The sequence below is a fragment of the Melopsittacus undulatus genome, chromosome 4 (assembly GCF_012275295.1).
Source record: "Melopsittacus undulatus isolate bMelUnd1 chromosome 4, bMelUnd1.mat.Z, whole genome shotgun sequence".
Lineage (NCBI taxonomy): Eukaryota > Metazoa > Chordata > Aves > Psittaciformes > Psittaculidae > Melopsittacus > Melopsittacus undulatus.
In genome coordinates, this window is record NC_047530.1 from 65,314,475 (window position 1) to 65,333,244 (window position 18,770).

The following is an 18,770-nucleotide window of genomic DNA, read 5'->3' on the forward strand; positions in this document are numbered from 1 at the left end:
GAGCACTGTGTAACAGTATTTTGTTGCACTTAGAAGAATGTGGGTGTTTTTGTCTGGGCTGGGAGGTCCTTTGCAAATTAAGTGGAAAGACTTGGTTCTAGAAGGACATTGATAATAGGATGACCGAGCTGCCAGTATGCTTGCCGTGGAGAAGGCAAATATGATTTTGATGCATCAGAAGAGGTGTTAGAGATAAAGCAGTACTGGTGTCACTGCAAACATCCTTAGTCAGGATGAGATTTAAATCTTCCATATTGAAAAAGATGAATTGGAACTGTATTGGAGGCAGAGACTTGCTGTCTCTACAATGGCAGAAGAGTCAAGTCTCTGTGAAGTAGCTGTGAAGTGGGTGATTGTGATTCCAATTTCAGGAAAGGAATTAAATGACCAAAGGAGAAGGATCTAAATAAGCCTAAGGGAAACTGGCTGAAGATGAAGTGTGCCTAAATAAAGTTGGGTTTGGAGTCTAAAAGGTGTCCCTAACTGTTACATCTTGTAGGTTTTGGTATGATCTTATAAAAGAAGGGCTTAGCGAGGGGGAAAGAAACAGAGTACATTTGGGGGCTTTATGATATATCTATGATGAGGATTCCAAGCTTTTGGACCCCAAGGATCTTCTCAGGACGTGTTTTTAAGCAGCTTGCGCCCTCTAGTGAGAAGCTTTGGTAATAATCTTGGTCCTATTTTCGCAGGATGTAAACAACCCTAACTAGTAAGTACTTTGACGTTGTATCCATCTGAAAAGGACTTTGGTATTAAATAACCAGAGGTGTGCAAGTGGAAGAAAGATCCTATGAATCGTAGAACGCTTTGGATTGGAAGGGACCTTTAAAGATCACGCTGTCAAACACTCCTCCCATGGGGATTGTGGCCAAAAACCTTAAATGCTTGTCAAGATGACCACTGAGGTTTTTGCAGTTCAGTGTAATGCAGGCTGATGGTTTAAATTTTGACAACTGGGGAACCACTGCATCACATACCGATGGCACAAAGTGGCTTGTTACTTACAAATGGCAGAAGTGTAAGCAACAAGCTCCTGGCAGACAAGGTGTTTCACTGTTTCGGAGAAGCTGGCAGACTGACCATATTGTTTAAAAGAATAAAGGATGTGTGCTAAAGATGAAACTCCTGGCTTTCTTAGAAATGTAAAAGTTACAGTTACTTCTTTTAAAACATTGTTATAAAACTATTTTCTGAAGGTTACAAATCTCCACTGGAAAAAAATCCTGGAGATGATAGAACAGATGAAGAGATGGAGGGGACACATTCAGAGGATGAAATGTTTGCTCAAAGAGGCCTTCGAAGAACTCAGAGCATGAAATCTGTGAAAAGTCTTAAAGGCCGTAAAGAGGCAAGTATAATCTTGGTTAAGTATTGAGTCTGGTTTTAGCAATGTACCTTAACATTTACTTTTTTTTTCTAAATCTTAGAGGGTTTATCAATGATAACTGGGTTGTAGAATGCTAAATGGAGAAGGAAGTATGTGGTAACAATATCGGAGCTTGGAGCTTTTGTACTTAGGGGTGTTTATAGGAAAAACATGAACAACAAGAGCTAAGCGAGGAAAAAGGGTAAGGAGATGAAATGGACTCTGCACTTGTAATGCTAATTCTGGCATCACCAAGGCCAGACTCCAGGAACTTGCTTACCTTGAAAGGGATGCAGATAGTGTTATTGTCATCTGCATTTGTGTGTCTTGATTGTGCACACTTTAAACATCTGGTGGTCAATTGGGTTATTGGAGACTCAGAATTTTTTAGTTCCCATAGACATATAGCCCACTTTGACTTTAAGCCACAAAGAGAAGATTCTATGTAGTAGGTTCTATGTAGATTCAAAGTGCTTTATATTCACGTGTCACATGATTTAAGGATACTTCAAGATAAATTTCTATGGAGTCTTATAAAAACTTTTGGGGTAATTCTAGGAAAAAAGTAGAGACTTACGTGTTTTGCCCAGTTCTGTTGAAACTATATCTTGCTCAGTCATAGGCAGATTCTTTTACTGAAACTGTGGAGTGTCCAAGGTACATTTAAGATGCTTACTAGATTGGATTAGCAGAAAGGTAAATAATATTTCTGCCTGAAGTGATCTCAACTCTTTGTTTTAATTTCTATTTTCCCTCAGATACGGTATGGATCATTGAAATACAGAGTAAAGAAGAGACCCGCTGTATACTTCTAAGTGTATTGCACAATGCCTACAAGACAAACTGCTGTATTATAATAACTTGAATTCAGTGTGTCAACTGATAAAGATCTGCGTATGATTCATATAATGACTATATGAATAGATATGTTAGAACTTGGTTTTATGAACCTGAATGGTCAGATAAAGTGTTACTCTGCTTTTCTGTAACTGCTTGTTGCTTAGACTTAAATCTGGACAAGTTGTAATATGAATTTCATCACTTCTTAAGTGGGAGTTAAATGAGTAACAGGAAACAGTCTTTTTCCAGAGGTACTGAACGGACAAAGATAATTACAACTCCAAATGAATTGACAGAAGTTGTAAGTATTTGGAACTTGTGAAAATGGAACCCAAAGTGTCCCCAAGTTTACGTAGAAAGATAGACATACTTGAAATATTTTTTTGAACTACAATTCCTGAAAAGGCTTTTGTGTAATTTAAAAAATGTTAATTTTAAAGGATGGTTGATGATGGTAGGGAAGGGAGAGGAAAGACAAGGTAGATATGGTACATCTTTAAGATTATAATCTTTTTGCATTGTATTGCCAAGCTTAACAAACTTACATCACACTAATAGGTGCAAACTGAGGGTACATTTAGCACTTTATGCAAAACTGTATAGTTTTGCACACTTACTGATTTACAGCTGCACATGTCATTTTAATGACTTCTTAGGTAGGTCAGACTTATCTTTGAATGCCAGCAATTCTTGTATTTCATGATCTTATCTTAATTTATCCTGATTGCTTATGTACACTTAAGATGCTGTAGATAATTGCTACTAACATCAATATTACCAGGTGCCTTTCTATATATTACAAGGCTGTGTGGTTTTATATCTGTGTGGGTGGGTTTTGTTTTGTTTGTCTTTCTTTCTCCTTTACTTAGAGATATGTTACATGATTTAGGTCAGTTTTTGGTTAAAACTGTGGTAAGTAAAACTAGCAGCAATTCCAATGATAGACCTCAGGGATCTGATTGGCCCATCAGCTGTGTATTAGAAGTTGTGCTGACATGAAGTCATATATGATAGATATTCAGGCCCTGGTTTGGTTTTACTTAGCATTGCTTTAAGAATGAATATATGTATATATTAGAACATGTTTGTGTGTATATTTCATATATATGTGGAGTCTAATATTGGCTGTGTAGTACTTTTATTACTAAAGTTATTACTAAGGTATTTACATACAAATAGCCCTTTCTAAATGACTAGCTAATTTAGACAGCCGTCATAGAACCTAGAATCCCACGGCATAACCGTTTGCACAGAGATAAATTTTGGAATGTCATTCAAGGCAGACACTTGTCAAAATGACTTTCTGAGGTCCCCTTTGGTTCTATTTTCTGCAGTTCTGAGAATTGAGCTTAGTTTTCTGTTTGACTACATTTCTACTGTGGATTCAGGAGAAAACACTTTTCATAGATAGCATTTTATTACTTGGCATGGGGAAAGATGGTGTTAACTGTTCTTGAAGAGAAAATGATGTGTGACCCTTCTTATCCTTGGATCTTGGACTACAGTCCTTAAGCCTTTTCCCAGGTATGACAGTCATCTGCAAGTCTACTGCAGTGTTTTTAATCATAGGCCTAAGGCTTGGGTCTGCCGCTGTTCTTGTTTATATTACAGCTATAGCGGGTTCACTGTTGGTACACACTTAATGGCCTGTTAATATATACTGGCTTTTGAAGTAGTCTTCTGAGAACTTGGGCCAGGGTTTGAGTTATATGGCTAAAAATGCAGCTGCTCTGTATTGGCATGTGTAACTCACTTGCTGTTGTAGGCATCTGTAAGCCTAGTGCAAATATAACAATGATGATGCAGTGCTTTTAGCATTCCCATCCTTTTGCGAGGGAAGATTTTGGGAAGGGCTTTAACCATGCTTACTTCAAGCATCTACAAAGAACCTAAATGCTTTATCAAGAAGCTGCAATGGTCCATGTCTGATTAAAGGCCAAAGCTTGTATTACTTGACTTGAAGATGCAGTTTCATACCAGAAGACGGGAAGGCTGCACTCTGCAAAATGAATGTAGTGCAAAAAATCCTGTCCTCTAGCCAAAACTGCAATTTGTGTAAAACTGCAAGCTTTTATAAAGAGCTGTTGTCTGTGGGGAAGGCAGTGATGAGATCAAGTGTCACTTGTGTCCCAGCAGTGTTCGTGCTTTTCATCTGTTTCCCTGTAAGTAAGGGAGGGCTGTCTGTGTGTTAAGGTATGTAAGACCTTACAGGAAACTGAGGCTTTTGTATTGTATCTCACTCTGCTCTGAAAATTAGACTGACCTGGGCCTTGTGTGGTATCCCTTAACCCTTACTGTCCAGCTGAGTGTTCTCCTTGGGCACATGTCACCACATCTTGCTTTAACTCATCATGTTTGTTTTATTGGCAAGCATGGCAGTGAAATTGTCATCTTCCTACAAATCAGAATCCTGCATGAATGAGCAGGGTAAGCCCTTCTTTCAGGATTACAGTTCCTGTTACACGTTTGCGTAGATCCTGTTTCAGGGCCTGGTTCTTCTCACATTTCCAGGACTAGAGATAATTTGAATATTTTAGAGACTGCCACACTCATGTTCAGTAAGTTGCTCTGTGTGTCACTTTGTACTTGAGGCTATAACTTCTGGCAAACTTAGCTTGCTAATTAAATAGTGACAAAGGCTAAATAAACTCTTTTTTTTCTTAACTATGCATGGAACCAGGAAAGCTGGCAGTCTTACTCATATCATTGCTGTTTGCATATAAATGTACATGTGTTCTCTCAGATACTATTTTAGGTGATAAAATTTCCAGTGTTTTCCTGGTGGGTTTTTTTTGGTCGAATACCCTACTGTAAAATTCTCTTGATGGCTTGATTTTGTTCTTTGAACTCATCCTGAAACTGGTTGACAATATTATCTTAAGGTTTGGTTTTGTTTGTGTTTTCCCTTGTACATTGTCAGCTGATGCTTGGCAGGGCGCAATGGCATGATTAGCTTTCATCCTAATGATCCTGTATTTCTCTCTGCTTGTTGAATTTAGTTTAGTTTGGTTTTGAAAAATTACACAATCTTTTAAACTTTGTGTGTAAGGAATTTTCAAACTTTTTTGCCTTAGCTGCAGAAGTCTAGCTCTTGCCAGTAAACTTCTTGGAAAAATGTTAAACAAAAAGTCAAAATTTAACTTCACATGCTTTTTGGTTTTCAAGTGTAAGATGTAGTTCATGTCACATTATGTAATCTTATGAACAGAGCATTTCCCGAGAAGTAACTGACTGCCACTAGGCAGGACTGTTAATATAGTGAAAGAAGAACTTAGAGGTCAGAGGTGCTTTAAAAGAGAATGTGTATTGCTTGTTAAACCATATGAAGGTTTTGAGCCTTTCTAAAATACATCTGAACTAGCTCAGATTTCTTAGCAAGAGCCTACTGTACATGGTAAAATACACATCTTGTGATGATGATTAAATCAATGGCCTCAGTTGCAAGTGAGCTTTGGTCAGACTGATTACAAGGTAATTGCCAATATTAGCTACTTGATGCTAATTGCTTTGTTATCTGAAAATAACTGAATATTATCCATGATACTTTTTTGCAAACTAATTTTAAAATGGACAGCATATAATTTGGTTAAACAGACTGGTGGAGTAAATGCTAGATGCATTTAACACACTGTTCATGACAAAAGATGTGCTTTATTTTTGGTGTGGCTTTTGTTAATGGGAAGTTGGTCTTTTAAATATTTTTCTACAAAAATGTGTATGTGCAAAGTTGATACTTTAACATTTTTCAAGAACTTATATTTTTAAATGCTACAGACCAGAGACTGTCTACATTAAAACTAAAGTTAGTAGCTTTACAAAATGCAATGTAAGCTTTAATTTTTATATTGTAATAATAATTTGCTGTCAACTTGTTTACATATTTGTAGGAGGGAAAGCTTCATTATGCATTGACTTATCTTGATACTATCCTTAATAAATGCTGCTTTGAGTAGGATGCAGTGGATATTTTATTACCTGAAATACAATTAACAAAGCAATCACTGTAATCTGTATTCTATTACTTATTACAATTATTCCAGTACTGAAAGAACCACTCAACTTTGAAACTGTTTGAAGTACAAGTAAGCTGTCATTGAGGTTTTGCTGTGGAGCCTGATGCTGATGTAGACATAAATGAAACTTCATGTGCTAAAGGCAACTTGAAAATGCTGTAGCCTTGCTTATTTTGATTAGATGTTCAATTCAGAGTAAACTTAAACTAAGATGTTTAGTCTCCCAAGAGTGCATAGCTTCCTGGGGAACTGCTGGATTTTCTTGTTTTTTTTTTTTTTAATCAAACTATTTCTAATGCTAGCCTCTTTTACGGATGTGGCTTTACTGTTGTTTGTGCCAGCAAGCAGATTTTGTTTTGTATTTCCTTGTCAAGAAGAGTTCTTCTGGTATCCCAAAGGAGGAGATGTGTGGATGAACTTGGGCCTTTCCTTTTTCAAGCCTCCCTTCAAGTAAGCTGTTAACACCTCTAGCAAAATCCAAGCAAAAAACCCTCTGTTACTATTTTTCTGGACTTTTTTTTTTCCCCAAGGCTTCCTGACTTATTTTCTCAAAGGGAAGAATTTCTTGATATAGTTAAATTGAGGAGGAAGACTTGAAAACTACTATTTACTGCTACTGTCTCCTAAGCATTATGGAAATACATCCCAGGAGCAAATACTGTAAGGGACCTTGCAGGGGTTCAGTTTCTAATGTCAGAACGGTTCATACAGTCCAAAGCCCCTTCCTGAAGAAGCTATGGATGTCAGAGAACAATGCTGTTTTGTTTTTTTTTGTGTTTTTTTCCCCCTTTATTTGTTCAAATAATGTTTTGCAGGTAGCAGGAACAGTCGTGAATGTGGGATAAAAACTGTCTTCCTGCTGTTTAACATGATGCTGATGAGACCTGCTCAGGGAATGATTATCTGATGGTTCTAAAATAGTGCTGGTACCTATGTCCTAGGCTAAAATGTTAAAGACTAAGCAGATGCAGCAATGGTGACAGTTTTCGGGGGCACTTTTTTTTTCAGACCCCAAGTGTTCTGTATGACGATTGAACATGAGAGGGAACCTATCAGGTCTCTAAAATCAGTATACTTCAAAAATTAATTTCATATTTTCTGTAGATCTGCCCAGGAAGAGAACAGAGCCTGTCTTGTTCATGGTTGCCAAGGTTCCGCAGCAGATTGCTCTGTTTGAATTAGGGTAGGAATCATGAAAGCAGCTGGAGCAGAGACTGTAAGGACTTCAATAAAGCCTAGGATTTCACGACTGCCTGCTAATGTACAGTGACTACATGGATGAGGAAGCTCAGAAATGTTTTGGAAAGTCTTATCCACACTGTCACAGTTTCAAGGTAAGCAGCACTTTGACCCTCAATTAACTCTTCCTGGGCAACATCCTGTATGTTGCATGGGACTCACTGCTTCCTCAGTGAGCTGTGCCATCCCATCCAGTCTTTCTAGTAATTTTAGTTCTCCTTGGTAAGAATACTAAGGGGAGGTCACCCTAACTTACTGCCTCGAAGGAAAGAATTTCTTGATATGGTTAATCAGGGAGAAGGACACCCCAAATCAAATCAAAAGCCCTGTATGTAGCTAGTGTGACAGTGAAGTTGCATCTTCAAATGTAATGCTAGAAAAAACACATAACCCCATATACTGTGGTCTTGATGGAATGACACCAAAGGCAGCTGCTTGCTGTGCTTTTGTCAAACCCCCTTCCCCCAGGTTCAATTAATAATAGTTAATCTCTATTCTTAATGTTAGAATCGCCAATTTCACTGGAGTTCCTCCTGTTGTCTGTAGGAGGTGGAGCATTGAGGTGATGCTCTGCAAACTGAATGGAAGCCACAGGGTGAGCAGAGTGTTTACGGCAGTTTAATTTTTTTATTGAATCAGCAAGAAGCACTGTCTTGATCTATAGGTAGGTGCCCAGTTACCAGACCTGGCCACAGACAGCAGCCTGGGGAAGAAGGCTACAGGGCAAAATTGCCTTTTGCTAGCAAACTGTAATTAACTAGGCTAATTAATTCTGATGAAAAATCCTGCTTCTCTTAAAGTTGAGGTCATGAAAGGTGGAGAATTGCTCCCATTTTAAAACAGCTCTGGAGCAGCTGCTGAGCTGTTCTGCCCTTCGCAGGGGAGTCTCCTGGAGCTCCACTTCGAGTGCCTTTTTGCTGGAGAGGATATCTGGCCATATCCCTTTGCATCCTACCTTGAGCAACCCGGTATCTTGGTAGCCTTTCCTTCCTGGAGTGGTAGTGAGACTGTTCCCCACCTGCCGATGCTCTCCACTCTGCCCAGCACATAGAGGCAGTGATCCTTCCGGATCGCTTTTTAACTGATTGAACACTTCACCCCGTGGAGCGGCTGCCTTGATACTTGTGCCTAGAGCGGGGCTGCTCTGGAAGTGTCTGCTGCAAGCAGGTCCCTGCTCTCAGCTCAGCCGGCGGGCGCTTTGGGGCGCAGACCCCGCAGCTGAGCTGAGTTGAGCTGAGCTGAGCTGAGGTGAGCTGAGGTGAGCTGAGGTGAGGGCGGGGAGGGGCGGGGCGGGGGCTCCAGCTCAGCCATGGCTGTGGGGCTGGAGGAGGCCTTCGGGGCGGTGGGCGAGTTCGGCGGCGGACAGCGGCTCCTCACCGGCTTCCTGGTGCTGCTGCAGGTGAGAGTGAGCCGCTCCTAGCGGCGGTCCCGCTCCCCCTGTTCGCTGGGTGGGTTCGGGCTTGGGTTGGTTTCATTCTCGCTCCCCGAGCAGCAGCATCCTGTCCGGGCGCGGCGGGCTGCAGAGCCCCTTCCGTGTTCACCGGGATGCCCGTGCCCCATCGGGACCGGCGGCGGGATGGGGCGGGAGGCGCTGACCGCCCCGCCGGAGCTGTGCAGAGGGCTCTGGTGTCCTGGGGAGGGCGGAGAAGTGACCCCCTCGGGGACCCCCTTCAGGCTCGTGGGCGTTTCAGGAAGGATTTGGTGGGGTTTGTTCATTTTGCGAGTTGCCTTTCAAACCCCTTTCTCTCCCGAGTGCTGGCTTACATCTCAGCTTGGCAGAGTTTGTGATGCTTGTTTCTATGCCCATCATTTTTGCTCCTTCACTTTAAGAGAGCCTTTTAAGCGTCGGCGAAGTGGAAGGAAATGGACTCTGACCGCAGCAACTGTGGGTTTGGGGTTTTTCCCTTTTTCATCTCTTGCGACACGTGGTGTTCGGGGCCTGCCTTTAACCAGTGCCCACACCCGGTGTGCAAACACTTTCACTTGCTTAGTTTCTTCCTAACAGCTTTCTCCTGCATTTCGAGTCGTACTGCGGTTGTGAGGGAGGGAGATGGTGCTGTGTGCAGGTTCTTGTTGTATGTTGTTTCTGGAGGAGTATCCAGAGTAAGCACAGGATAAAATGGCAAATTAAACCAACATCCAACCAAAAGCACCACGCAAAGACTTGTGGCCCAATGTACGGAGCCATTCAAGATTCAAAACCTTTCCATCAATGGTAGCATGCTGAAAGTCACCAATATGTGGATATGCTTGAGGTTAGTATTATCTTACCTTAAGCAAAAAAAATGAGATGTGAAGTGAAAAAGTCAGATGTAAAATGTGGAAGATATTCAGACCACCTTGACACCCATATTGATGAATGAATATTCTCATAAGGGTTTCTTTATGAAAATGGTTTTTGTTCCTGCATATTCGTTTTTTTTTTTTTTTTTTTTATAATGACCAGGTTAAGTTTTCAGTCTCTGCAATGGAAAAAACAAATGGAGACTTATAGAAATATAACCTTAGATTTCTTTTATATGTTTGTTTTTTATTTTTTGTTGTGTTTTTTCTTTAATAATAATCTTGATCTAACTGTTAGATCTCAAGATCTCAGCTAGGAAGCTGTGATGAAGTTCTTAATACCTTCCTTTCCTGTGCCTGGCTGCAGAACTGCAAAAACAAATGGAACAACTTTGCCATAGGAAGGAGGGCATCAAGATGAAGTCTTCACTGGAAATGTACCAGTACTCTGGAGTGGTACCTGCTGCTAGCAGCAGCCTCAGTGACCACATCTGGGAATTTAAACACAGTAGACTGACTGCATTTTCTTTGTGGTGCTGGGTAAAGGGAAATTGTCAGTTTTCAGTTTAATGAAAATCATACAGTATTCCATAATGTTTCTTGGGATTGTTTGGGGTAAATGATTGTGTCTTGTTTTAAGGTGTATGTGGCTTGTCAGTCAATGCTTATTGTGCTTGTGGGAGCTGTGCCTGAATATCATATAGACCAAGAAGGAATTCCAGCAAACAGAGCTGAGCTTTCCAAGCATATTCATTTCGTGGACAACTTCACCTCTATAGTAACTGAGGCAAGTAATTCCATGCATCTAACCATTTCTTCCTGGGATTTGTGTCATAGATGCAGGATGTGCTGCTTGTAAAAGCTGAGCAGGGCTTAGTGTAAAGTTTTGCTTATGCTGTTAAGAATTATTGGAACTCACCCCTCTGGCTCTTTTATTTCATCATTACTTATATACTTTGAGATTTAAAAAGAAAGTATTAGTTTAGCTTTCCTAGCATAAATCTAATACTTAATAATTTATGTTAAACTTTCTGTATATTATTTATTTTGTTTTCAGTTTTCTTTCATTACTAATGAACAAAGACATCACTAAAGAAGAATGATTATTTAACTACAGTTTACAACTCTGGAATTTAGGATGAGTTCCTCCCAGTGCCTGTTTTCTACCAGGCAAAGGTTCAATTTGGCGTGTTTCCACAATCTGCTGCGGATGTAACTTTACCAGGTTGTGTTAGTTTCCAACAGAAGATGTATCTTAAAGATTAAAACTTGTATGAGAGTGAAATTCGTGTACCACAGGTCTGGGTATTTTGATGTTTGGTGAAAGCAGGAGATAGAACAGATTGAAGTTTGCTGAGTGGGACAGAAGCTTGAACCTTTATCCTCATGCCTTATGTATTCCACACGGGAGGCTGCATTTGTGTTTTGCTAGTCCCTGGGCTATAATCACTCAGGCGAGCAGGAGTGACCTAAGCATCACTGCCAGTGCCAGAAAAAAGACTGTGTGGGTGGCTTGGCTTGTAGCGTGAACTGTCAGAGTCCTCCTGCTTAAATTCTTGGAGTGATTGTCAGTAAACTTGGATAAGACAGGTTAGCACTTGCTGTAGCTGGTGCCAGATTCTCGCTTCCTTCCCATTATCCCAAATGTGAGGGTATAATGTTTTTCTTGGAAAAATGTAGTGACCTGACATAAGGAGTGAGGCAATATTGGATCATGTCCCCTGTCAGAAACAGCCTGTTTTCCAAGAACACCCCTCAGTTTCAGACTCTCAGCAAGATGTGTGATACAGGGTAGTGCTTAATTTATAATCAGAAATCAGCAAGTTTTAACTAATACTATGTTTTAAAGGCAGTGTCCCCATTTCCAAAATGCAGTCATTCTCAAGAGTTGTCAAAACAAATTTATGTTGCCCTTAATTTACATAACTGAACTTAAGTTTTTAAAAATATATTGCTAAATAGTCTTTTCATGGAGTCTTTCGATGTTGGCCAACATTTCGCTGCGTGCTAGTGGTCTAGTAACTAAATCAAGCTCCATGTGGATTTAAAGAGCTGAGAGGATGCCTGTTTTGGTGATAGCAAAATTGGCAACATTTGTGTTGGCAGGCTACAGTTAATTTTGACAAATACTTAACAAGTTCCTTTTGTGCAAATAAAGTAGATAGACATGCTTTTAAACGTTATTCTTCACAAATTATTATACCAGACTTGCTAAAATCTGAGCGTCTTCCAGCAACACGCTAAGCAGCACAAATAACGGTTTGCAAAAGCAATCTTTTCTCTTGTTCTGTGTTGAGAGAGAAGCTGTTTTTGCAAAGTTTATTTCCCTTATTTTGGTGATGTGTCAGATCAGTCAAAATGTCAGCAGTGAGATTAGCCTGTTTAGCTGCCCAGCAGGCTAATTGCTGCAAATTTGCATTGGCTATAGCTACAGCACACCCAGGGCAAAAAATACTAGCAAGGACATTTTCTATTTTTCCAATCAGTTTAACTGAATAGTTACAAGCTCGCTCCAGGGCATGGAGTTCCCGTTCTGGCCTTGTGCAATTCATTTTTAGAAGTTCTACCGGAGGACCCACCAGGCCAACCCAGTCTTGCCCTTGACTGTGGTAGCAGGCATTTGGTCAACCTCAGCCCGTGCACCTTGTTGTCAATGCGGGTTTCACCTGCTTCATCCAGTAACAAGTCACTACTATGGCAAAGCGCACACAGATTTACATTAGCAGAGTAACTATTACAGAGTGCAGCAGCATGTTGAAGATGCTGATGGCAGCAGGGGACTAGCCAAAGAAATTTCTTACCAGTGGAGTTCTCCCACCCTCTTAATTTATTCCATTACCTGCTGCATAACACTACCATTGTATCAGAATCTTTGTAACTTTTGCCTTAGCATTTTCTAGCAGCTGCTGCAAATCTGCATGCTCTAACAAGCATCTCTTTTACACGTGATAAATCCATACAATACAAGGTATAGTTTCTTATTAGCAACTGGCTAGTAAATACAGGTGGTTTAATACACAAAATCACAGCTTCTAATAATTTACAAGCACGCATATCCAAGTTGTTACTTTTCAGTTGCCCCCAAGTGATGTTTTGCCATCATTCATTTTCTCTTCCTCTATCTCATTTTGCTTGGGGTATTCACAGTTAGCATCTGTAGCTGAGGCATTGGGTTCCTCCACTTGCCTGTCCAGCTCACAGTGTGGCTTGACAAACTTTGCAGGCAGCCACCATGGACCTGTAGGTAGGAGGACACAAATATACCCCTTCCCCTAGGTTATCAGTTCTTGAGAAGTAGACAGGTTAAAGTGATTCCTTAAAGCAGAAGCATTCTGATGCAAAAGGAATGTAAAGCAGAAGTAAACTGCAAATTTAGTTAGTTTGTTTGATTGTTTGTGTTCCAAAGTTGCTCACCCTGCTTTGGCAGCTACAAACACCACCCTGCTGGGCAGCAGCTATAAATGCCTGTGTGCTCAGCAGCAGCAACAAATAATGCAAAAGCACGGCTGCCAGCAGGTAACCCTTTCTTGCCTGAAATGTTAAACTGCTGCCTGTTAAAAACTTTTATGCAAACCTGACAACAAAAAATACACAGAACACCATCTGCCCTCATCACACACACACACGTATGGGATCCCACAACCACACTCCACATAACTACAATATTTAAAACACAAAATCCAGACAATCATCAGGTGTCAGAACCTCAGGATCAGCAACAGTGGACTGATGAATGTGCACAGGCTTCTTCTCAGGGTCAGCGATGTTCTGGGTTAAAATGCCTCACTGCCACCCCTTCTCCCCCCAGACCTTGCCCTCCCTCTTGGGTAAAAAGGATTATTAGGAGGATATGGCAGTGACGCAGAGGGCAAGGATGAATGACCCATCCATGTTTCCAAAGCTTCCAGTTTCTTAAGTAATTGCTGAAGTTGGACATTGCCCAAGCTCATAGCCGCTTGCAACTGAACAGAATACTCAGACACTGATGAAGGAAGCAAGGAGGGAGAAGAAGGGAGAGGTGAATATCCATCATCATTCGGCGGTTCAGAAAAATCATCAGCATCTCCCTGAAGGCTCTTTCAGTCAGCGTCGTTGTTGGCCTTATAAACTCATAAATCAGGGACAGCTATGCCAGCATGCCCTGAACAGTTCTGCTGCCTCACGTCATAACGAGGACCAGGTTGACCCCCAGGCATAGGTAAGCGAGGCAGGGGTCGTTTTGGGACCGTGCTTGGTACCACTGGTGGTGCAAAAGTCATAGAAACTGCGGTGACTTTGTCCCCATGACTGTCGCCTCCTGCAGTGCCAGGGGCTGTAGCGGCAAAGACAGATGCAGCTGCCGCCTGCTCCGACTTCATCTCTTGCAGTGTCTCCAAAACTAAACACCAGAGCATAGAGTATCTGTTAGCATCTTTAGTCCCTTTACTGATCTCATCCCACAGAGCCTGGCCTATCTTTTCCCATTCTGGGACTTCAAAGGCAGATTGCACTATGGGGATAAAGCCACGATCACAGAACCATTTTAACAGCCTTTGTAAGGCGGCACCATCATATTGCAGTCCTCTTTTGGAGAGAATATGTTGGAGGAGCTTCACCACTCCTTGTTCCTCTTTGGTTAGCGTGGACCCCATCTCCTCCCCAGCCGCTCACCTGATCAGGGCGAGATTCCCAGATGATATGTCTGCAGATGTCTTTTTTCCAGCACCGGGACAGTGCTCGCTATGGCTGCCTCACCACCCCCTCTTTCCTGCCGGCCTTCCTTCTCTGAGAAACAGAAAAGATGCTGATCTGAGGATCCCTGTTCGGGGGACACTTGTCACAACGCGGGAGTTAAAGGCAGCGCAGAAATGACTAATGTGATCAAGTGAATGCCATTTATTACAAAGCATCTATCCTTTTTATACTGTTGTCTGCATCTGCTTACAATAGCTTAGTGTATTATACTTGGATACATACACAATAACTGGCTGTATTAAGATTGGATACATATTCAATAGCTTGCTGTATTAGTGGATACATATGCAATGTAGCACACAGTGACTAGTATACAATTGGTTAAATTAAGCATATGGGAACCTAGCCTTTAAAACTTGCTAACAGTTCACTATTGTGTCTTAGCACATTCCAGTTTCTTCTTATCTTGTTTGCACTGTTACTTTTGCTTCTTTACCCACGGCTTTCTTCATCCTCGGTTCATGTCGAGCTCCACATAGGCACTTGCTGACTTGGGATCGTGGCCTGCACTCATCATAAATGCCATCTTATAACGCTAAAACATCGGGATTGGGCACAACATGTCCACCGCTTTGCAGCCAGTCCACAGTGAAGGAGCTTAATCTCTAAGTATTTTCAGTTCTGTTCTGGTTTGGCAGGGTCACTGTTCTGCTCTGGAGCTCAACAATGCTCCAGAGCAGGTCTTCCATTCTGCTTCAAGAACTAATTGTTGTAATTAATCTTGGCACAACTAAGATTTCACAAATAACAGGTTGGGCTTGGGGTGTGGAAAATACAGTTGTTAAAATTATTTCTTGATCTGGCATCAGCCCTTACTTTATCAAGTGATGGTGCTTAGGAAGGCCCCTCCAGGAGTGTCTTGCATTTGCTGTAGAAATGGTCAGTAACTTATGAGAAGTTGATTTTTGCAGCCATATCCAGGAGCATTAAGTTGTTTTGTTTCTTTGTATCAGCCTGAAACACTTTCCAGACAAGAAATTGGCATGCTGTGGAGTGCTAGCATGGAGAAGGACATTGCCAGCAGTGCTTTGTGCCTTGGAGAGCACACACTGTGATATTTTTATACTTGGAGTTTCCTGAGGACTTGTGCCCAGAAATATTTAATTACTAAAGTCTCCTCAGAAAGTTAAGAGACTAAGTTCTGGGGCTACATATTTATCCAATGAGACAGGGTAGAATCTACTACTGGGTTGGGTTATAGTAGAAACCAGCTGCAGATGTTGCTGCACAGGAGTTTTACCACCACAAAGTATCCAGAAGTTCCCCAAAACTCTGAAGTGCTGGAACACTGGATACATTTGACTAAAGAAGGCATCTGTAAATGTGTCGAATCTGCTCCGGCTACCAAAGTCTGTCAGGTTGCTGGATGGGTAGAGCTCAGGTACGGGTGGGTTGCTGGGTGGATGGAGCCATGTCTTCTCTGTACTTCACAATTATGTGAGTTCCAATTGAGTAAAAGCATGTGTTTTGTGAGGTTGCTGTAAGTAAATTTTCCAGTAAATACACTAGGAATTACTTGAAATACTTAGTGATTAAATATTGGCTTGGATAACATTTTGCATTAAACAGTTAAATTATTTTCCTGGAAAATCACTTGGGATTTTCTGGTTGCCATTGTTTCCCAAGTTCATGATGTCAGAAATATTTGTAGTCTCAGAAGTGCATTTCTGAGTGTTGATTCTCCTTGTTTGTAGCGGAGGGGCTGCCTCTGTGCCTTGCCCCATCAGGAATCACTGCAAGTTTCATTTCAACTGTCAGTTTATTTTCTTCTCACAGTTTTTGATTATGCTGCATAGGTTTAGCTTTTGGATGAAGTAAAAGCACATTTTATAGAGAAATCCCTCATTTGTTTCTAACTTTTGTTTGATTGCCAATGCATGTGCACAGTAAGATACTAACGTACCAATGAGTAGTTGATAACTACAAAACAAGGGCATCTTTCCATAATCTCTTCCTGCTTTTCTTCAACAGTTCAACATGTGTATGATGAGGAAGGGTGCCAGGGATTACTCATGGTTCAGGAAGCAGAGCTGCACAGCATTAACTCTCTAAGTACTGAAGTAGTGCACATGTGTTTTTCTTGTTAATGAATAATTTTTATTACCTACTTATTGAAATAGTTAAGCTTGTTCAATGTAGAAATGGCTAAGCTAGTACCAGTTCAGGCTTCCCTTGTTTTAATAACTCAAAATAGATTGCCTTGCCAAAGCTTGGGAATTGGGGTATAACTAATTACACCCATTAAGTTGAAAGTTTATATTGTGATGAAATTTCTTGGGGAAGAGAAAGTAGAAAGAGATGTGAGAGTCTATTACGGAAAAACCAGGACTACTGTTGGCTTACTTTGAACAAATTTGAATCAGATATAAAGCAAGTGGGAAATGGCAAGAGAAGAATTTTAATAGCTTTTGATAGGTTTTTTGTCTGTTTGAGGAGGTCAACAACTTGGTGTTGATACTTTCAACAATGAGGACTTTTTTTTTTTTGACAGTGGTACCTAATTGAACAAGAAGCCTATAAAGTAAGCCTTGCTTCATCCCTATTTTTTGCTGGATTGCTTATTGGAAATGTCACGTTTGGCCCTTTGTCAGACAAGCTGGGCAGGAAACCAGTATATATCTCAGGTAAGATTGTTGAAAGGCATTTTGTATGGATAACATCATCTCTTTCTTTGCTGCCCGTGGGCCACTCTACCTGAAGACTACCCATGGGTCACCTGCGCTCTCAGTGATACAGAGTCAATGATCTGTAGAAGCTTTTCACATAGAGTAGAGCAACACTAAGATTGGTTTCTATGACTGTGCTAAGCAGCATAGCAGTCAGTAGAATATCAGTGGGAGATGAAAAGTAATGTGATTTTGCTATGCCTGTCACTTTTGGAGCACCATATTCCACACACTGCCTAGACATATTGTTCTCAATAATTAGGTTTTGTTTGGAGGGGGTGGAGGAAAATTAATACCTGAATACTGAACATCTTTAGGGTGTGTTACTCATATCCTGGGTTCTGTTTCCCAGCTGTGTTTGCAGCTGGAAGGGTGTTTTTGTTTAATGGTAACATCAGCTCAAGAGAACATCATCTTCGGCATGGCAAACCTCAAGTGTGTGACTCGAAAATGATTGTAATTTTCATATGGTATGATTTCAGGAAGTCAGATGTGAGAGATGAGAGACAAGAGTACTGTAGACTACTCATTACAGTCAGTAACTGACTGTGGTTCCTGCCTTTCTTTTGAGTTCAAGCTTTGCAGCAGGAGTACTAATTACTGATTTTATTTTCTCTCTCCAGGTCTATTTTTGGATGTCATTTTTGGGTATGTCACAGCATTAGCCCCAAGTTACGACATATTTGCAGTTTCACGTTTTTTTGTTGGAATTGTGAATGGTGGAATGGCTCTCGTGTCTTTTGTCCTAACACAAGAATATGTAGGAAAATCATTTTGGTCATTTACAGGTGGGATTTGGGAATATTTAATCTTTTTATTACTGTACAATGTATTGTTCCTTCTATCAATACCTTATATTTTATATTTGTACCAAGGTTGTCTGGTTGTAGCATAAGTCAGACGAGTGTGGTGAGATTGATCCAAGCTCTTCTTTGTGTGGGAAAGGTACGCCAATTGAGGGAGATGGAATTGAGTTTGATAAATAGCAAAATGGAGGGGTTTAAAAATCAGTACATTGAGTCCTAAAATTTCTCAATTTCTACAGTGCATTATATTAAAAAAAGAATACATGCTTTGGCAGATTCTGCCACCTTCTGAACAATGTTGTATGGTATCTTGGGGAAGGTATTATTCAAAGTGTTCTTTGAAGCTTCCCTGGACCATGAAATGACTTAGTGCCTGGGTAGTGGTTTTTCCACTGCTGAATGTGCTGACCATCCAGTGTTTTTAAATCTCCTTTTTCATGTGCCACTGCCAAGACTTAAAAAAATGTAATACTTGCACATCAGAGTGCTGTAAAGCCAGAGTAGCTCAGAGTGTAACGCCCTCTTGGCTAGCACAACATGGGGAAAAACACGGTCCAAATGCTGACTTGCTTTGCCTGTGAGCATATTTCTTTCTCTCTCATTTCTTCAGTTGCCTAATGCTACTATTTTTCTTATTTCTTCTGTGGGCTCCTGGGGAGTTATGAGACAGTTGTGGTTCACTTATAGCTTCCCACTTAAAGTACTTTATTTTCTTCTCCTGGGTTCAATTTTTGACTCATACCCTCTATCTCCTCTGCCCCTCATTCTCCCTTGCCCTGTTGTTTCTCTCTGCTCTTGCCATCCTTTCTCCCTGCAGGGC

General features: G+C 40.9%; 2 protein-coding genes across 3 annotated transcripts in view; both read left to right on the forward strand.

Annotated features, from left to right (window-relative positions):
• Positions 1 to 6,164, forward strand: part of REEP3 (receptor accessory protein 3) — a 43,333-nt gene extending 37,169 nt beyond the window's left edge. Inside the window, exons 7-8 of the mRNA XM_005153667.4 lie at positions 1,200 to 1,351; positions 2,128 to 6,164. Of these exons, the coding sequence (XP_005153724.2) occupies positions 1,200 to 1,351; positions 2,128 to 2,184 (209 nt within the window). The 3' untranslated portion in view covers positions 2,185 to 6,164. The remainder of the gene's footprint in view (positions 1 to 1,199; positions 1,352 to 2,127) is intronic.
• Positions 6,165 to 7,358: 1,194 nt separating this feature from the next.
• The window catches only part of LOC101870121 (solute carrier family 22 member 15-like), a 28,431-nt gene continuing 17,019 nt past the window's right edge, over positions 7,359 to 18,770 (forward strand). The window contains exons 1-4 of one of the 2 annotated variants that reach the window (XM_031053204.2): positions 7,359 to 7,556; positions 10,385 to 10,531; positions 16,970 to 17,102; positions 17,768 to 17,932. In XM_031053204.2, coding sequence (XP_030909064.2) covers positions 7,482 to 7,556; positions 10,385 to 10,531; positions 16,970 to 17,102; positions 17,768 to 17,932 — 520 coding nt within the window. In that variant the 5' untranslated portion in view covers positions 7,359 to 7,481. Of the gene's footprint in view, positions 7,557 to 10,384; positions 10,532 to 15,720; positions 15,860 to 16,969; positions 17,103 to 17,767; positions 17,933 to 18,770 lie in introns of those variants that run through there. The other variant, XM_031053205.2, reaches the window with a different exon arrangement.